The sequence below is a fragment of the Cyanistes caeruleus genome, chromosome 4 (genome assembly GCF_971803275.1).
Source record: "Cyanistes caeruleus chromosome 4, bCyaCae1.hap1.1, whole genome shotgun sequence".
NCBI classification, from domain to species: Eukaryota; Metazoa; Chordata; class Aves; order Passeriformes; family Paridae; genus Cyanistes; species Cyanistes caeruleus.
In genome coordinates, this window is record NC_141704.1 from 19,751,033 (window position 1) to 19,766,137 (window position 15,105).

General features: G+C 40.3%; 2 protein-coding genes across 6 annotated transcripts in view; both read right to left on the reverse strand.

Moving 5' to 3' along the window:
• Positions 1-4,037, reverse strand: part of MAPK12 (mitogen-activated protein kinase 12) — a 33,664-nt gene extending 29,627 nt beyond the window's left edge. For 2 of the 4 annotated variants that reach the window (XM_086886934.1, XM_086886933.1), the window contains exon 1: positions 458-4,037. In XM_086886934.1, coding sequence (XP_086743060.1) covers positions 458-1,029 — 572 coding nt within the window. In that variant the 5' untranslated portion in view covers positions 1,030-4,037. The remainder of the gene's footprint in view (positions 1-457) is intronic. The other 2 variants (XM_086886935.1, XM_086886936.1) reach the window with 2 other exon arrangements.
• A 4,568-nt stretch (positions 4,038-8,605) lies between these two features.
• The window catches only part of MAPK11 (mitogen-activated protein kinase 11), a 30,795-nt gene continuing 24,295 nt past the window's right edge, over positions 8,606-15,105 (reverse strand). The window contains exons 10-13 of one of the 2 annotated variants that reach the window (XM_086886938.1): positions 13,895-13,973; positions 12,397-12,570; positions 12,280-12,317; positions 8,606-12,113 (exon numbers count right to left, since the gene is read on the reverse strand). In XM_086886938.1, coding sequence (XP_086743064.1) covers positions 12,304-12,317; positions 12,397-12,570; positions 13,895-13,973 — 267 coding nt within the window. In that variant the 3' untranslated portion in view covers positions 8,606-12,113; positions 12,280-12,303. The remainder of the gene's footprint in view (positions 12,114-12,279; positions 12,318-12,396; positions 12,571-13,894; positions 13,974-15,105) is intronic. The other variant, XM_086886937.1, reaches the window with a different exon arrangement.

Consider the following 15,105-nt stretch of genomic DNA (forward strand, 5'->3'; position numbering starts at 1 on the left):
CTTTAAAGAGGAACATCTGCGGAGTGGAAAAAGAAAAATCCCCAAGCCAAAAGTAAGACAAAAAACCCCACAAAACGCCCAAACGCACCACCAATGCAGAGCCAAACCAAGGGGCCCACCCCAAGGGCTACAACACCCCGAGCTTCAGAGACGCTGCCGCTCCGGGGTGCCGCGGGCAGCGCTCCCCGGCAGGGCTGGGGCAGCGCTCCGGGCTCTGCTCGCTCCAGGGACAGAACACGCGAACAGGCCGGTCCGGGGCGGCCCCGCTGTTCACCTGGCCGCCCCTCTGCCCCCGAGGGGCCGGCGGCACCGGGCGGGGCCAGCCCGGGTCCGAACAACAACTGGGAAAAGTTGGCAGGGAGCAACACACCAGAGGGCCGGGCCCGGCAGCACTCCCCGGGCCGGGACAGACCCCGCCGCCGCCCGCCCCCGGGCTGCCCCCCGCCGCCCCGCTCACCACACGGCTCCGTAGGCGCCGGACCCCACCGGCTGCAGGTCCCGGTAGCGGTCCCGCACTTCCCAGAGGGTCTTGGTGATCTCCTGCCGGTAGAAGCCATTCTGGGGGGAGGACATTGCGCTGCCGACCCCCGCCGGCACACGCCGACAAAGAGCCCGGGCCGGGGGAGCGGGAGCGGCCGGCTCCGCCGAGCCGGGCTGCTCTGAGGGGCTGGGCCTGAGCGAGCGGCGCCGCCCGCGCCCGCCCCGCGCAGCCCCGCCCGCCGCCCCCCTCAGCGCGGGGGACCGGCACTGGGAGCGGCCCTGGGCCCGCGGCGCCCTGCCTCCGCTCTTGCGCCGGCGTCTGGGGCAGCTCTCCACCGAGGCTGGGGCGCGAGGGTCGCGGTGTCCCGGCGGCCGCCGAGAGTGCCCAGACAGTGAGGCAGGTGCCGAGGCTCTCGCTGTCCGTGCGAGTCCTTGCGGTGGGGACCAAACCCCTCCCGGCCGTCTCTTCCCCGCCACGGTGCGAACCCTCACGGGGGTCCGTTTTGCGTTTATGCTCAAGTTCCTGTGAGGTGCCATCGGCCGCTGCATCAAAGTGTTAAGGAGTACGAGAAGCTGTAGCTGGTAGAGCTGGGAGTCCAAAAGAGAGCTTTTGTATGGCCGCTGTCCGGAGATGAACAGCTGAGGGGTCCCCAGATCATGCCAGGGTCAGACCACAAGTTACAACAGTATTTCATGCAGTTAAATAAAAACCAGCATACACTTGGTTCAGGCGCTCAGAGCAAGTGGTCCTGTGCATGGCTGAAGTGAACTGGAACGGAATTGTTGCAGCAATGGTTTGAAATGATTGCAGTGGTGGAGTATGGACAAGACCAACCTTCTCACTAGCTCTGTAATAAATAGGCCTGGGTAAGCAACACGTGTAAGGCAAAGACGTGGTTTAAAATACGTTTCATGTGTTCTCTGAATATAATTAAAATTATTGTCCTTCAGGGTCTGGTAAAGCTTTTGTTTTGTTTGGCTTCACCCCTGAGCAGTGTTGCTGAGGTCAGATAATTCAGATTTGCTGTCACTAGAGTTCAATTTGTGGTTTAACTCTAAAGGGACAGTCTGGACAAGTTTCATGGCTCCCAGTGCCATTTTGGTAGTTGCCAGGGGCACAGCCCTTTTCGTGCCTGACCACCAAACTTGGAAGAGCTGCCCTGCCCTTGCTCCTCCGGGGGTACAGGAAGAACACAACCTTCCAGCTGCCAGCCCTGGCTTCCAGTGCTGCTCTCCACTGACCTGTTTGAATCTCTGGTTTAGTGAGAATGGAGAGCAACCTTCTGACATTTAACAGTTAACATGAGGCTTGTGAGAAGTGTTAGATCAATGGTAGATGTTTACTTTTGAAAATCCACTGCCCCAGGAGATTATTTTTTAATTTCTGACATCCCTTCTATGCTGTTTGCCATTCAGATATCGGTGTGATATGTGGTACAGGTAAGATGAAGGATAGAGCAGCTTCCTCTTGTTTTGAACTAGTCCATTAGTTAAATACTTTTTAATGACCATTGTATATGTTTCTAATACATAGGGGATTAGTTCTGCTTGTCATCCCTCACATACTTTTCCTTTATCCAGTTGTGACAAAATGGTACTTTTTTACTGCTTGCTTTTTATCAAGGCAGAAATTACATGATTTTGATACAGATAAAAGTACTAACTTAAAATCAAGACAAAGACACTCTTGTGCAGAAGCTGGGAATATTACAGAGCAACTCTTTAAAAACATTTTGAATTGACAAAGTTAACCATTGCTGGTTTTCCCATGTACATTACTTCAAGTAAGTATTTTGGCCTACTTTGCTATAGATGGATGAAGTAGCCTAACTAATGCTGGCTAACGAAGATATTTTTGTCTAATAAACCATTCAAAATGTCTATGAAGAGAATGATGCAACAAGCTTGGGTCCATCCAAAGCTGGTAGATCTCACAGCAGAGTCACAAACTGTGTGAGTCTCTGCACCCTCATCCTGCTAGGCTCAGCTGGATACATGGTGATGTGTTTTTCCAAAGACAGTTTGTTGCAAGGGGACTAATAGATGCTACAGCCGTATCTTATTCTGGGCAATGCGTGCTTGACAGGATAGATTAAAAAAAGAATGCTATCAGATGTTTCTGCTTCTGGCATATGTTTATTGTAAAGTAAATAGAAAAAAAAAAAGGATCTTCTTCAGACATCATTAACAAAAAATAATAAATGCATTAATGGTGCAAAAATTGCACTTTTCTAATGCTTATCCCATAAAGGGAAGACTTAAAACATACCAGAATGTGGTGGGGTTTTTTTAAAGAGCCAACTTTTGATGTGCTGGACAGTTGCCATCAGCTCCAAAGCATATGAAGTAGATGGGATGGGTACAGTACTCTTTCTAATCCCTCTGAGAACTGAGAGCTCAATTTCCCTCCAGCCTGGAGGTGAAGCTTTAGTACTGGAGCAGAAGCTCTACAAGCAAGAAATGAGAAATCTAACCATATTTTCCTGAGAAATCCTACATGTATGAAGTCTGGTAAGAGAGTTTGATGGCAAAGCTGCTCACCACAAACTGTCACTTGGAGATGACAAAATGGCACAGCCCTGTTTCTCAGGAGCTGAACTGTGGGCGAGTTGCTGGGCCCTGGGCATCAGTGTGAGCAGGGAGAGGGGACTGACACCTGATCTCCAGTCCAGGCACTGATAATGTGCAGGAAAGGAGACCATACAAAGTCCTTTGAAAAATCAAACATCTGCCCACTTTTTTGCCTGTTTATGTCTGTCTTTCATATGATTATTTTATTCTTGATACACTAATTCACATATGAATAATTTGGCTGTGTAAAACATACCTTCAATGTCAATAAACACAAAATATTGCTGAATTGTTGAAAGCTGATTCCTAGAACATTATTATTTTTTGCAAGCTTTCTATATCCCCACCTTCAAAAAAATCCTCTGCGCTTGTCTACTTAGACCTGTTGCCGTGGAGGAAGTAAGTTAATTCCATTTATTACAACAAGAAGTGAAGCTTATAAAATAGTAATTAAAAAATCTGTTTTAATTGGATAATACTCTTGTGCTGTTTTGTCCCCATCCTTCCCCACTGGAGTCTCTGCCAAGTGTTTTGCAACTTTTCTGATTTTGTCTCTCTGCCCCATGAGCAGGGTGTTTCAGTTCCAGTTGCTGTGACATGTAGCCTTCCTGGGGACCTTGCTATGTTTTAAGGTCACTCAGCCATCCGCAGAAAGGAATAAGTATGTACCACCTAAGTGGTTCTTTTATTTTCAGAAAATAATTAAACCTATATGTTTCATTTTTTCAATAGGTCAAGTGAGAACTTAGTAACTATGTACTACCCCATTATCCCTGCTTGCTGGACGTTGGTGGAGGAAGAGAGGCTAGTTGTAGAGAGTAGTAGACACATGTATAAATCAACTACTTTTAACACTCTTCTAACTTACGCTCCTCAGAATCCACGAAGTTTTCTACCATAATAGACTGAAGAAGTTTAATTTTTAAACTATCACAGATTATTGCAGTATGAGATGCTATAGTCTACAGAGCAAAAAAAAAAACAAAACAAAACTTCTTCAAGTTTCCCAACTTCAATGCAAAAATCATATGAAAAGAGCATTAATGGATATCACTGATGGATACCTTTAGTCATTTGTCAAGGCATAGTTGTGCACATCTCCTATTTAAACCACCCAAACCATCATGGCATTCTTACCCCTATCTTATCCATCCTACTCAATCCTACCTTAGTTTTCTTTGTTTCCACCTCAACCTAATGAGAAAGCTGAGCAGGATAGGAGTACTGTATGTAATTTTTGCACAGCATGTAATTTAACTATGCGTTCTTGATTTGAGCAATCAGGCTGTAATATTAAATAGGCATATATTATTGTATCTGAGTGCTAATCCACATGATATTATTCCATAAGGAACAAAGTATTGCTCAGTGGAGGCTGCCAGTTTTGGCAGATTTAGTGTATAGTTGTCTCAGTGCTGCCACTGTGATTCAGTACTTCTACGGTGTTCAGTATTACTTGTGGTCAAATTGAAATCTAAAAGGACTGGCTAAAACCTCTGTGCTACGGTACATATCTTAATTTGTGGCAATAATTGGAGCTAGGGGACTACGGGAGTGCAAAATGAAGCATTTATGTCTGCAGGATTGAAGCCTAATTGAAGAGTTTTGCTCATTATGTAGAAATTTCTGGTCTAATGGACTAAATGTCAGATTGGTTAGAAGATCAGTGTTCATATAGAAAGCTCACAATATATTCCCTCCTTGTAGTGAAAACTTAGACCCTTTTAGGTGTATCAGCTCAATATTTTATCTCAGAGCAGAAAGGAAGGCAGTGGCAGCAACCCTCATGCAGCTTTCTAAATCTCTTGGTACTAGTGCCTTAAACCCCCTTACCCAGACTCAAATTAATGACACTTGGTACTCCCACTTGTGCAGGTGTGCTGAATTTCTGAGGACCAGTGTTTGCATCCATAAACACTAGCAGCAGTACCAGCAATGTGTGAGAAGAAAGCAGCTGCTTTTAAAACAAATGGAAGTGTTGCTATTAATTCCTTCCTAAGGAGACTGATCGTGTCGAGGTTGAACCCCTTTCTGCTGCTAACAAAAGACACTGTTTTACCCAATTTACAATGCAATTCTCTTTTCACAAGAGCTAAATCTTTACCACTGCTCATTTGTCAGGGATTCTTGGGCCAAGTCAGTAATTTACAAGTGTAGCAAAGGATACTTAAATAATATGTGCTGACAGTTCAGTATGGTACTTTTTGGACACATTCATCTTTGACCAGGTCCCAAGAGTGGGGAAAGCAGAGGTCTGTTTTCTTGTTATGATCCAGGAGCACATGTGACAGGAAGAAAGGAAGGAAGTAACTTCTGTACTGACTGCTTCCCACCTCTGTCAAAGTTTCTTTTGCTGCCCACATTTGGTCCTTGAAAGGGTTGCTCCCCTCCTGACACTTATGGTGAGCTTGCTGTGTCAGATCTTGCAGCACACTGACCCTCCTCCCCTTTTGCTTTCATCTGGTATATCATATAAAAAAGACACCAAGACCATGACCTAGAACTCTGCAACAATGTTGTCTAAATAATGACTCTTGACCTATTGATAATGATGTATTTCTTTTCATATATCAGTGTTGATTACCTAATTTCCTATTTTTTTCCTCTCTATAAATTTTTGAACTTATTCGTAACCCTGCTATTTCAGACTCAAGTAGCCACTTTGTATCTTCAGGGTATGGCACATGATATCCTTTAAAACAGTGCTTTTCCTCTAAACCCTCCTTGGTTTTTCTTTCCATTGGTCCATTGTAGATTAAAGGGTTTTTATTCCTGTCTGCTTTGGCTGTGTTGTATCAATTTCCTGTTGTTTGGTTTCAGTGCTGATGAGGTAAAGAGGTTAGAAAATAAAGAAACAGATTCTAAAAGTGTAGTGTATGCTTAGGCATGTCAAAAGACTGAGATGCTTGCAAAAGATTTTCCTTTTGCAAGACCTTTTGCTGCCAGTGATGATAAAGTTACTAGGCTTGGGGTTGCACTAACCCTGATTATAGAGTGAGATAATAAATACTAGAAGTGATTTCAATTCACTAGGTGGACGGATAAGCTTTTGTTACTGAAAGCTGAAATTAGATAAATTCAGATTAAAAGTAAATTGCTAACAATGTCAGTAATTGATCAGAGAAAGCCCTTGGACAGCTGTGTTCTCCCCACTGGAAGCCTGATCTGCTTCCTCCATGAGCAAAGCCCACCCATGCTCCTCCGAGCTTCCCCTCTGTGCTTTGCAGGTGGCCAGGGATGAGAGTACCCTAATTTAGTGTGGGCTAAAACCCACACTGCTCTCCTCAAGCATACATGCAATGTATGGAGCACCTACAAAGGAACAACTGTGCTACTGAAAGTAAGAGTGCTGTCAGGAGATAAAACCCCCACTGTTTAAGCAGGCACCACTACAAGATTTGCAAATAACATTTGAGCCATGCAATCAATGCTTTTATTAAAGACATTTTTAGCAAATAATTTTTTTATAAAAGCTTCATATTTATTTACTCTTAAAATTTACCTTTAAGCCATCTGCCTCACCAAACCTGACAAAGCCCTCTCTCCTCTATATTTACCTCCATCTGCCTGTTTGAGTTGTTTGATAAATGTTTGCTTCCATCTGTGTTCAAATGATAAGCATTGTTAGTGCTAAGCTTTCCACCTTTCTGTCCCATTGGGGTACTGGCTTTCCAATTACCCTCTCCTGCTGTTGTAAACTGATAAAGTTATCAAATTGTAGTCTCATGTTGGGTTGCCACAAGGGAGCTGGTTACCTACTCTATGAAAACACTTTAATTACTGGTTTTTGAGGTCTGAGTAATTGCCTTCATTTTGCACATCTAGGAAAAAGATGTCTGTCTCCCTACTGTTTTTCTTTACATTAAAATGAGATGATTTACAGGTTTTGATGGTAATTCATTAAAAAGGGCTGAGCTATTGTTGCCCATTACTGTCATCTTTGATTAGTTTAAATATGGCTATGACCATATTCTTCCTACATAATTTATCTCCTAGAAAAAAAATTGCATCTCTGAATGGCAAAGAAAATATTCAAAGGAAGATTCAGAGTTGTAAGAAAAACAAATTTTGGAAGCAACATAAACCTTCTTTTACCTCAAGTGGCAGAGCTATGGCAACCAGTTTTATGCATCCTTTGAAGCATTTGACAATGGCCACCCTCAGAGCCAGGAAACCAGATTTAACAAATGAAGGGACAAACCATATAATAAATTAATTATTGTCAGACATGAAAAGTTCTTGTGAAATCTGTTTATTTCATCCTAGCCCTTACAACTGAAATGGAGCTGCTGAATAGGCTTGTAAGCTCAATATCAGATTCCAGAGAAAATAAAGCACTGAGCTAGTTTTAACTGGCAAATGAACAAATTAAAAAAAAAAAGAAAAAATTTTAAGATATGACTGAGTCAATATTTTCATTATGTAGTCAGACTAATTTTATTCAGCATGAAATTCAGTCATTGCATGTTCATTACAGGCCTCATCCAGCTTCACAGGAAGCCAAAGGAATGAGGGCTGACAGCACTGCAGTGGAGTTGCAAGAAATCTACGCAGGCATCACCTCCAGATTAACATGTCCTAGGGAAAGTTGAATACAAATGGCTGCATTTCATTGGATGCAAGTAATGGATAACTGGTCAATATTACCAAAACAATCTATCACTTAGTCCACAAATTAGAAGCATGTTTTCTAGATGGAATGCCTATTTCTATTTCTGAAAAAAATCAAAGTTCTTGGTCTTGATTTTTTTGTTTTTGAATCTGTTTATTAAGAAAAAGCCTTTATTTTAACATAGAAAAGATACAGAGGAAAGCAAATGCAATAGAATCCATTACTTTATATAACTGCTATACAGTTGAATATGACAAAAGTTTCAGAGAACCTAAATATTATAAAAAGCTACTGCCCAAATAGGACTCTGACAGAGCAAGAACAAGACACAAATTAAACATTAAACAGCTGTGAATCACAAGTGTGTAGAAAGACACAGCCAATACAATAGATGAGGCCTTGTGCCAAAAGGATGTTCCTGTTACAGCATTATGCATGCTATGTTCCTGTATACAGTATAATGGAGGAATCAGATAAATTTAATTCTTGGTATTTGATGTATCCTGAAATTTTTTATTTAATTTTCCAACTTTTCAGAGTCAGAAAACCTTTAGGATTTTGCTTGGAAAGAAACTCCATTGAGAATGTGTCAAATTCTTGAGTCTACTTGTTTTGTCACGTCTTCCAATAGCAGTTTTTAGATTACTTTCCCAAGGATTTTGTGAAGGAAAATAAGACAATGTGGAATATTTAATTCAAAACTGTGAACTGAACTGAGCACTCCTGCACTGCCATCTGTGACAGCCTTTGCTGAAGCTTGCAGAAGTCTACAGAATTCTGCTGCAGTACCTTCAAGGCACCTTCCTGTAAACCCAGGCAAATTCACCAACAGTCCAGCAGTGGCATGGTGAGGAATACCACTGGGTAGTAAAACTGTCTCACAAATGGGTATTGTGCAGATTAAAAAATACCTCTGGAAAATAATGAGCACAGACACATGAATGGCAAGAGAAGAGAAAGATTTATTTTTTTACTGACTTTCAACTGGTGTTAAGATTGCTTGAGAGACATCCAGTACATGTGTAGGACCACCACAGATATGACTACATATGCATATTCTGTCTATCTCACTACCACGCCCTCTCTTCATAAAGGCACTAACTATAAATAGTACAAAAACAGACAGATAAAATGCCACAAAAAAAAAAAAAAAAAGATTGCTTGTATGGACTTCTTGTTTATGTTTGTATACATTCATGCTTTAAATGTACAATTTAAAAATTAATTTAAAAGGTCACCTTTATTTTGGCAATACAACTGATAAAATGAAACATGCAGAACACACAGCTTGACAGAACTCAGTGCATAATTTTGTCAGAATGAAGCAGTTCTTTACCACCCTTTTTGAGTTGGGAATACATTCATATTACAAGGCAAAAAACCCCCCCACCCAAAACAGACAACATCTGGCTTCTGTTTAATGCATCTGTGTTTCCACATCTCCTCCAACATCTTTGGATAGTAAAATCTATGTCTGACCACAGGTTAAATTGTATGGTTATATTTTAACAGTCTTCATAGTGCAGCAAGGCAAGACAGAGCTGCCTGTATTCACTGTTCTATCTCCAGGCTGTCCATTTTTAAGTCAGGTGGTTTAAAGCTATTCACTTCTTCATAGGTAAGTTCTGTGGAGGGGGTGTAAGGAAGAGAGAAGAGTTAGGTGATGTTTTCTTCAAAAGAAAAATATTCCAGACAAAACAGTTCTACAGATACACGTGACTTGTAGTTTGTTTCCAGCCTTTTTAGCATCCAGATCCAAAACCAGACTGAATTCACTAGGAATCCTCCTCTTAACCTCAGATACAAATCAGATTCACAAACACTGTTATTGTACAACATGACTGTCCCCTTTCAACTAATTACTAAAACACACAGGCCCTGAAATGAAAACATCAATTATGCTGTCAGATGACCTGCCAAAATGATGTAATGAAAGACATTATGTAATGGAAAACGGAATATTTAAAAGAACCTAGATAGGTTTTAAAATGTACACTTTTAACTGTGGAGAACATTTTTTATCATCTCTCAGTCAGGTGCCTTCAATTATATATTATTTGCAATTCTGTGCTAATTCCTTGGGATCCCATTTTTTTGTTTTGTTTTGGTTTTTTTTAATGTGTTACTATAGCTGACGATTTTACAGTACTCTGAAAAAAATTCTCTTTTTGTCTTAGAAGCATGTAACAGCTTTTATCAGGAAATTCTATATTCATCAATAACTAGAAGCATGGGTTACTTGCTGTTTTACCCTGCTTTGGGAATAACCCTTTATCTTTTAATGCTAATAGTCACGTCCTTTTTTCTGCCTTAGACATTAATAGAATATGTTGTCAGTGGATACCTTTTCTGTATTTTCTCAAATTAGATGCTGCTTTTTAAGGACCAAGTCCTGTTAGCATATGGTGAATTTCAGGTTATGGCATTACTTCATGTTCTGTTTTCCAAACAGTGATGTTTAAATCATATCAAACTCATGCCTATTAGTTTGTTTATTAATTCTGTCTGAGACAGCTGCTATGCCTGCAAGCATACCAAGGAATCCTCTACATGGTATGTAAAAGATCTTGGGACTGAATCTTGCTTATGCTCTGGTTGTGTTATGCTGTACCACTGTGTACAGTGATGTGTGTGCCAGTTTCAGTGAGGGAGTTCTCTGAAGGAAATTCTGTGTGCAGAATACCAGGCATCGGAGGACTTGTTAGGTGACTTTGAGTGACTGACTTATGACTACTACATAGAATTACAGGCAGCCAGGGAGGAGCTACAGCTGACTGAACTTGGAGAAGCCAGTGTCCTCACAAATCAGACACCTGGAACTGCATTAGGAATTGTTCTCACTGGCTGCATGGTTTATGTTTATTAAGCTCTTTACCCACTTCTCACTGTACCTACTCAGCAGAGATATGTGCAACTGGAGCAACATCTAAGGAGAGAATGCATTCAGCTCTGAATAGCATATTCTTGGCCTCTGAAATTTTGAAATATTTTCTAACTGATTAAACATGTCAGTAAGAGATCTATCTATGATCTTGGGCTGCAAGCCTTAACAGTGTGCAATGGAGGCCAAGAAAACTCTGAAGTGCATAATGTATAAGACAGTGTCTGAAATATCATTTTACTTTGGTGCTCAGTCCCTCAAGATCAGGCACCACTGGTATTTAACTTGAACAGAAAAAGAGCAGAAACATGCCACTGACGTCTTGAGAAACTGGGTCAATATTTCATCAACACTACATCATCTTACTTAAATGTGGCACATGCTGTACTTGAAAATAAAACATTTATTCCCAAGATAAAAATGTGGCCAGAGGGAAGAAGGGAAAGAAGCAAACCCTGCTGTGAAAGTTTGAAGATTTTTGTCTCAGGACTTTTTTCAAACCTGAATAAAGAAGGAATTTGACTTGTAGTTCCATCAAAGTCAATGATGTAAAAAACGATACATGATAAATGCAGTGATAAATAATATGATACTGCCCTTCCAAGAGAATTCACCTTCATGTCTTCATTTCAGTTTAGAAAATGTTAAGCTGTTAAGTTAAAATTGTTCCTGAAATAATTTCAATGGAATTTCATCACAAACAGAAATCCACTTCATGACTCAGAAATTGTGAAACTTTCCTGTTAAAGACTCAGACAACTAAAAAAGCAGCAGAAGTAAAATCATCCACTCCTAAGTACAGCAGCAAATGAACAACAGGCAACATGTATGGGTGGTCCTGTGGGCTGCCAGGTTTTGCAAAGGAGATGTGTACAGAGTAAGTGATGCCAGTCAATTCTCCTTGTTTGTCAGACCACTCAGCTTCTACAAAAGCCTTTCCAGAGCTCTAGGATGTTGATTTATTGTAGAGAGAGCCATGACCCCACTATTATATTTCTTTAAGATATATTTGCTGTAGACAGCCTGCTTTCTCCCCTGTGATGCCCAGGATAAAACACGGCACAAGTGGATGGACATGAGTAAGACATGGGAGTTTTCTTCATCATAAACATCACCACTATGATAATACATTTTTATTGAATCTTTGCTAAGTAAAAGTTACAGAAAATGCAAATAGAAACAAAAGGACATTTATTTTATAGAAGACATTAGTTTTCTACATTAGTCTCAATTTAAAATCTCTAGTAAGGAATTTTTAGATTCGTATGTCCTCATTAGACAGTGGTGAAATTGGACTGTACTTTTCAGTGTACTTGCAATCTAATGTTGTGCCACTTTCCTTCCATGATACTGCAGTGCAATATGATTATGTTGCAAGAATCTCAAACAGGACCAATAGTGTGGTGTAGTTATTAATCCCAATTCCTTTGCTATTGAAAAAATTATTAACAAAATACACATTTATGTGGACAATATTACTTTCCAGTTCTGATCAGAACTAAACCAGAATCCCAAGTAGTGTCACCTGCCCCAGGACAGTTACTTCAGCTGGGAGTCTGACCTAGAAAACTAAAAGCAAAACAGAATGTGTGATTACCTGGTAGCTAGCATAAGCTTTTAGTTAAGCTTTCACTGGTACAGGGAATCTAGTAAGGAGATGACAGAAGGGGAGAGTGGGCAAAATCTGGAAAGCCTTTCTGCCTGTCTACTCCCACAAGCACCCATATGAACTTACCTTGTTTGCCTGAGGCTTAAAAGTTCAAATTCCTCTGGCTAGAAATGGAGGAAAACTGTTATTTAAGTAAGGCTTTTTTCTGCTACATGTCTAAACTAGTGCATGCAGTTCTGATACCTTTCCATTCATCTATGGTTCGCTCCTTGTTCTCTATGGACTCGTCGTACAGCTCAGCCTCGGGTTCATCGTCTGGATCGTGGTACTGTACAAAGTAGGGATGTGCAAGTGCTTCCGAGGCTGTGATCCTTTTATCACTGTCTAAAATAAGCATCTTCTCAAGAAGATCTACAGCTAAGGCAAAAACAGAAACACAGTTCAAAACCAGAAGAGACCATAAAAGGCAACTATTTACACACAACCTATTCTCACTCACCTTAAACACAATTAATGTTTCTTGCAAAATTTAGGCAATATAATAAGTAAGTTTAGAAGATTTTGTACTGTGAGTACAAAAGAACTGAAGGAAGCTTCTGGTTTCCTTGTGGCATACACAAAGGTTCAATATAGTCAACTGGAGATCTGATTCACCTCTTCACGTATGCTTATAGGGTATTATCTTTTGTTGTGCATCGTGTGCTTAAGTTTGCACTAATCAGGACCAAGCTAAGTGACTTGTGAATAATAAAGTGTGAGATTACACTTTTAATATGCTGCACCAATGAAACGATCAGATGAAAACCCCAAAGCAACTTCACAGGACCTAGCATAAACAAAATGTGTTTGAAGTTGACATTTGAAGTATACTAGAAAGGAGAGTTGTATGGCTGAAATCAGGTTTTACGGAAATTTTAACATAACTATTTAAAATACTATTTTTTTTTACTGCTTTCATATAAGCATTGGCATTAATTTGCCTTTATGCTATTAATATGTAGCATGCTCTCATGAACTTCAGGCAAATAAATCCCATATTTTAATATTAAAGTGTTCTAAACTACTTGTAAGAATAAAATTTATATTAATACACAAAATTAATTCAATACATTTTAACTCACAATACTACCATATATTGTACACTTGATGGAACTGACCTGGTACTGCAGTGAGATGGCTCTGATGACTCAAGTGTCTCCTTTTTATGTCACAAGAAAATGTTCATAAAACATCTCTTTTTCACAGACAGAACCAATTGATTACACTTTACAATTGTAAAGATATACAATTATACAGGATCAGATCAAAGGTCTGCCTCAGCCCAGTATCCTGTGTCCAGCAATGGCTCATATCTTCCTAGGAAATAATACTCCAAAGGGTCACTCAAACAGCTATACTTCCTGGTATATTCTTCTGCTTGGCAGCAATTTACAGCTCATTGCCTTCCTGAGCCAAAAGTGATGTCTCTAATCTAGACCCCGTGACATTTTTATTTATTCCTGCTATGTACAGCTGACTTTTGCTTTTCATCCATGGACCATTTCCCTTTAGGAGGTTTCTGTAATCTCCATCAGGAACAAAAAGACACAGGCTTCATGAAGGGAAAACAGTCTCAATTTGAAAGGTTAAGCAATGCTTTTCTCACTGGTCTGATCATTGTTATATGGGATCATACAGCATGGAATTCAAGAAATTCCTATGTTAGTGAAAAATTTTTTCTGTGTCAGTCTGACTTTCTTACCTAATGGATTGGCACCTCGAAACACTGCTTTCAAATCCTGTTGAGGCATATGTGGAAGAGATTCGATGTATTTTCTTGCCTAGAAATAAGTCAATACACATACTGTATCCAGAGGGTTAAATATTGCTCAACAGTAACCACATCAACTCTAAAAAACCAGACATTATTTTGATGTTTCTTATAATGGGAAATCCTCTTTACATAAAACCACAATGTGTGACCTTGTTTCAAACACCCACTCCTGTATACTGGACAATAAGGAAGGTAGTTTTAAGCAGGCACATTTTGGTTTAAGGCTCGAGTGTTAGTACTTTAGTTTTCACCTGTGCTTTTACTGGTTCATTGCAGTATATCCCCAGGGAACACATGCATGTAATGCTCAATCAGAAACTGCACTCTAAACCATCTTTCAGTCACCCTCAGCAAAGTGGCATATTTCAACTTGCAGCCTTCCTTCCTCTCTCTTCTCTGGTGAGATGTAGCTTCACTAACCAAAGAACAAATTCTGATACTCCATGGGAACAGATTTTCAGATGTTTAACAGAATTTAGACCTCGCCTTTTCACTGTGGCCGTGAAAGGCTCATCCAAACTGAGCTAGTAAAAGCCTGCCCGGATATAGGACCCACAAATGTCAGCCTGACACTACATGAACTAGAAATTTTTAGGCTGAGGTAGATAGGTTGGCAAGAGGTTGCATACTTGGATCAGAAAGAACAGGTAATTCTGAAAATGAATTGTCAAAAAAGAAGCAGGTGACTATTCCTTAAATCCATAAAAAACTTCAACTGGTCTTTGGACAAATCCTAACCTTTTTAAAATGTGTTTGTCTTACACAAACTTCTCTCCACATTTAGTAGTCCTGTCAGGACTATCTATACTATCTGCAGAAGGCTAACTAAGTATCCTTGGCCTATAGAAAACAGCAACTAATCAACAACTAATCCTAACATGACTGAACAAGATGCACTGAAAATTACCTCCAACCTTGCCCAGAAATCCTTTGAAAACAACACAAACCTATCAAAGTTAAATTACTAGGCTTTCCCCTCTGCTTATATACTCACACAGAAACCTGACCAAGAGAATCCCAGTGTTTAAATTATTCTGAAATTCAATTACCATTTAAACTCATATTAATGTGAAACACTGACAAAGACCTCGGTATCTTGTGCTGAAACATCCAAGGAGGTTGATCTTTTAGTTTCCAGT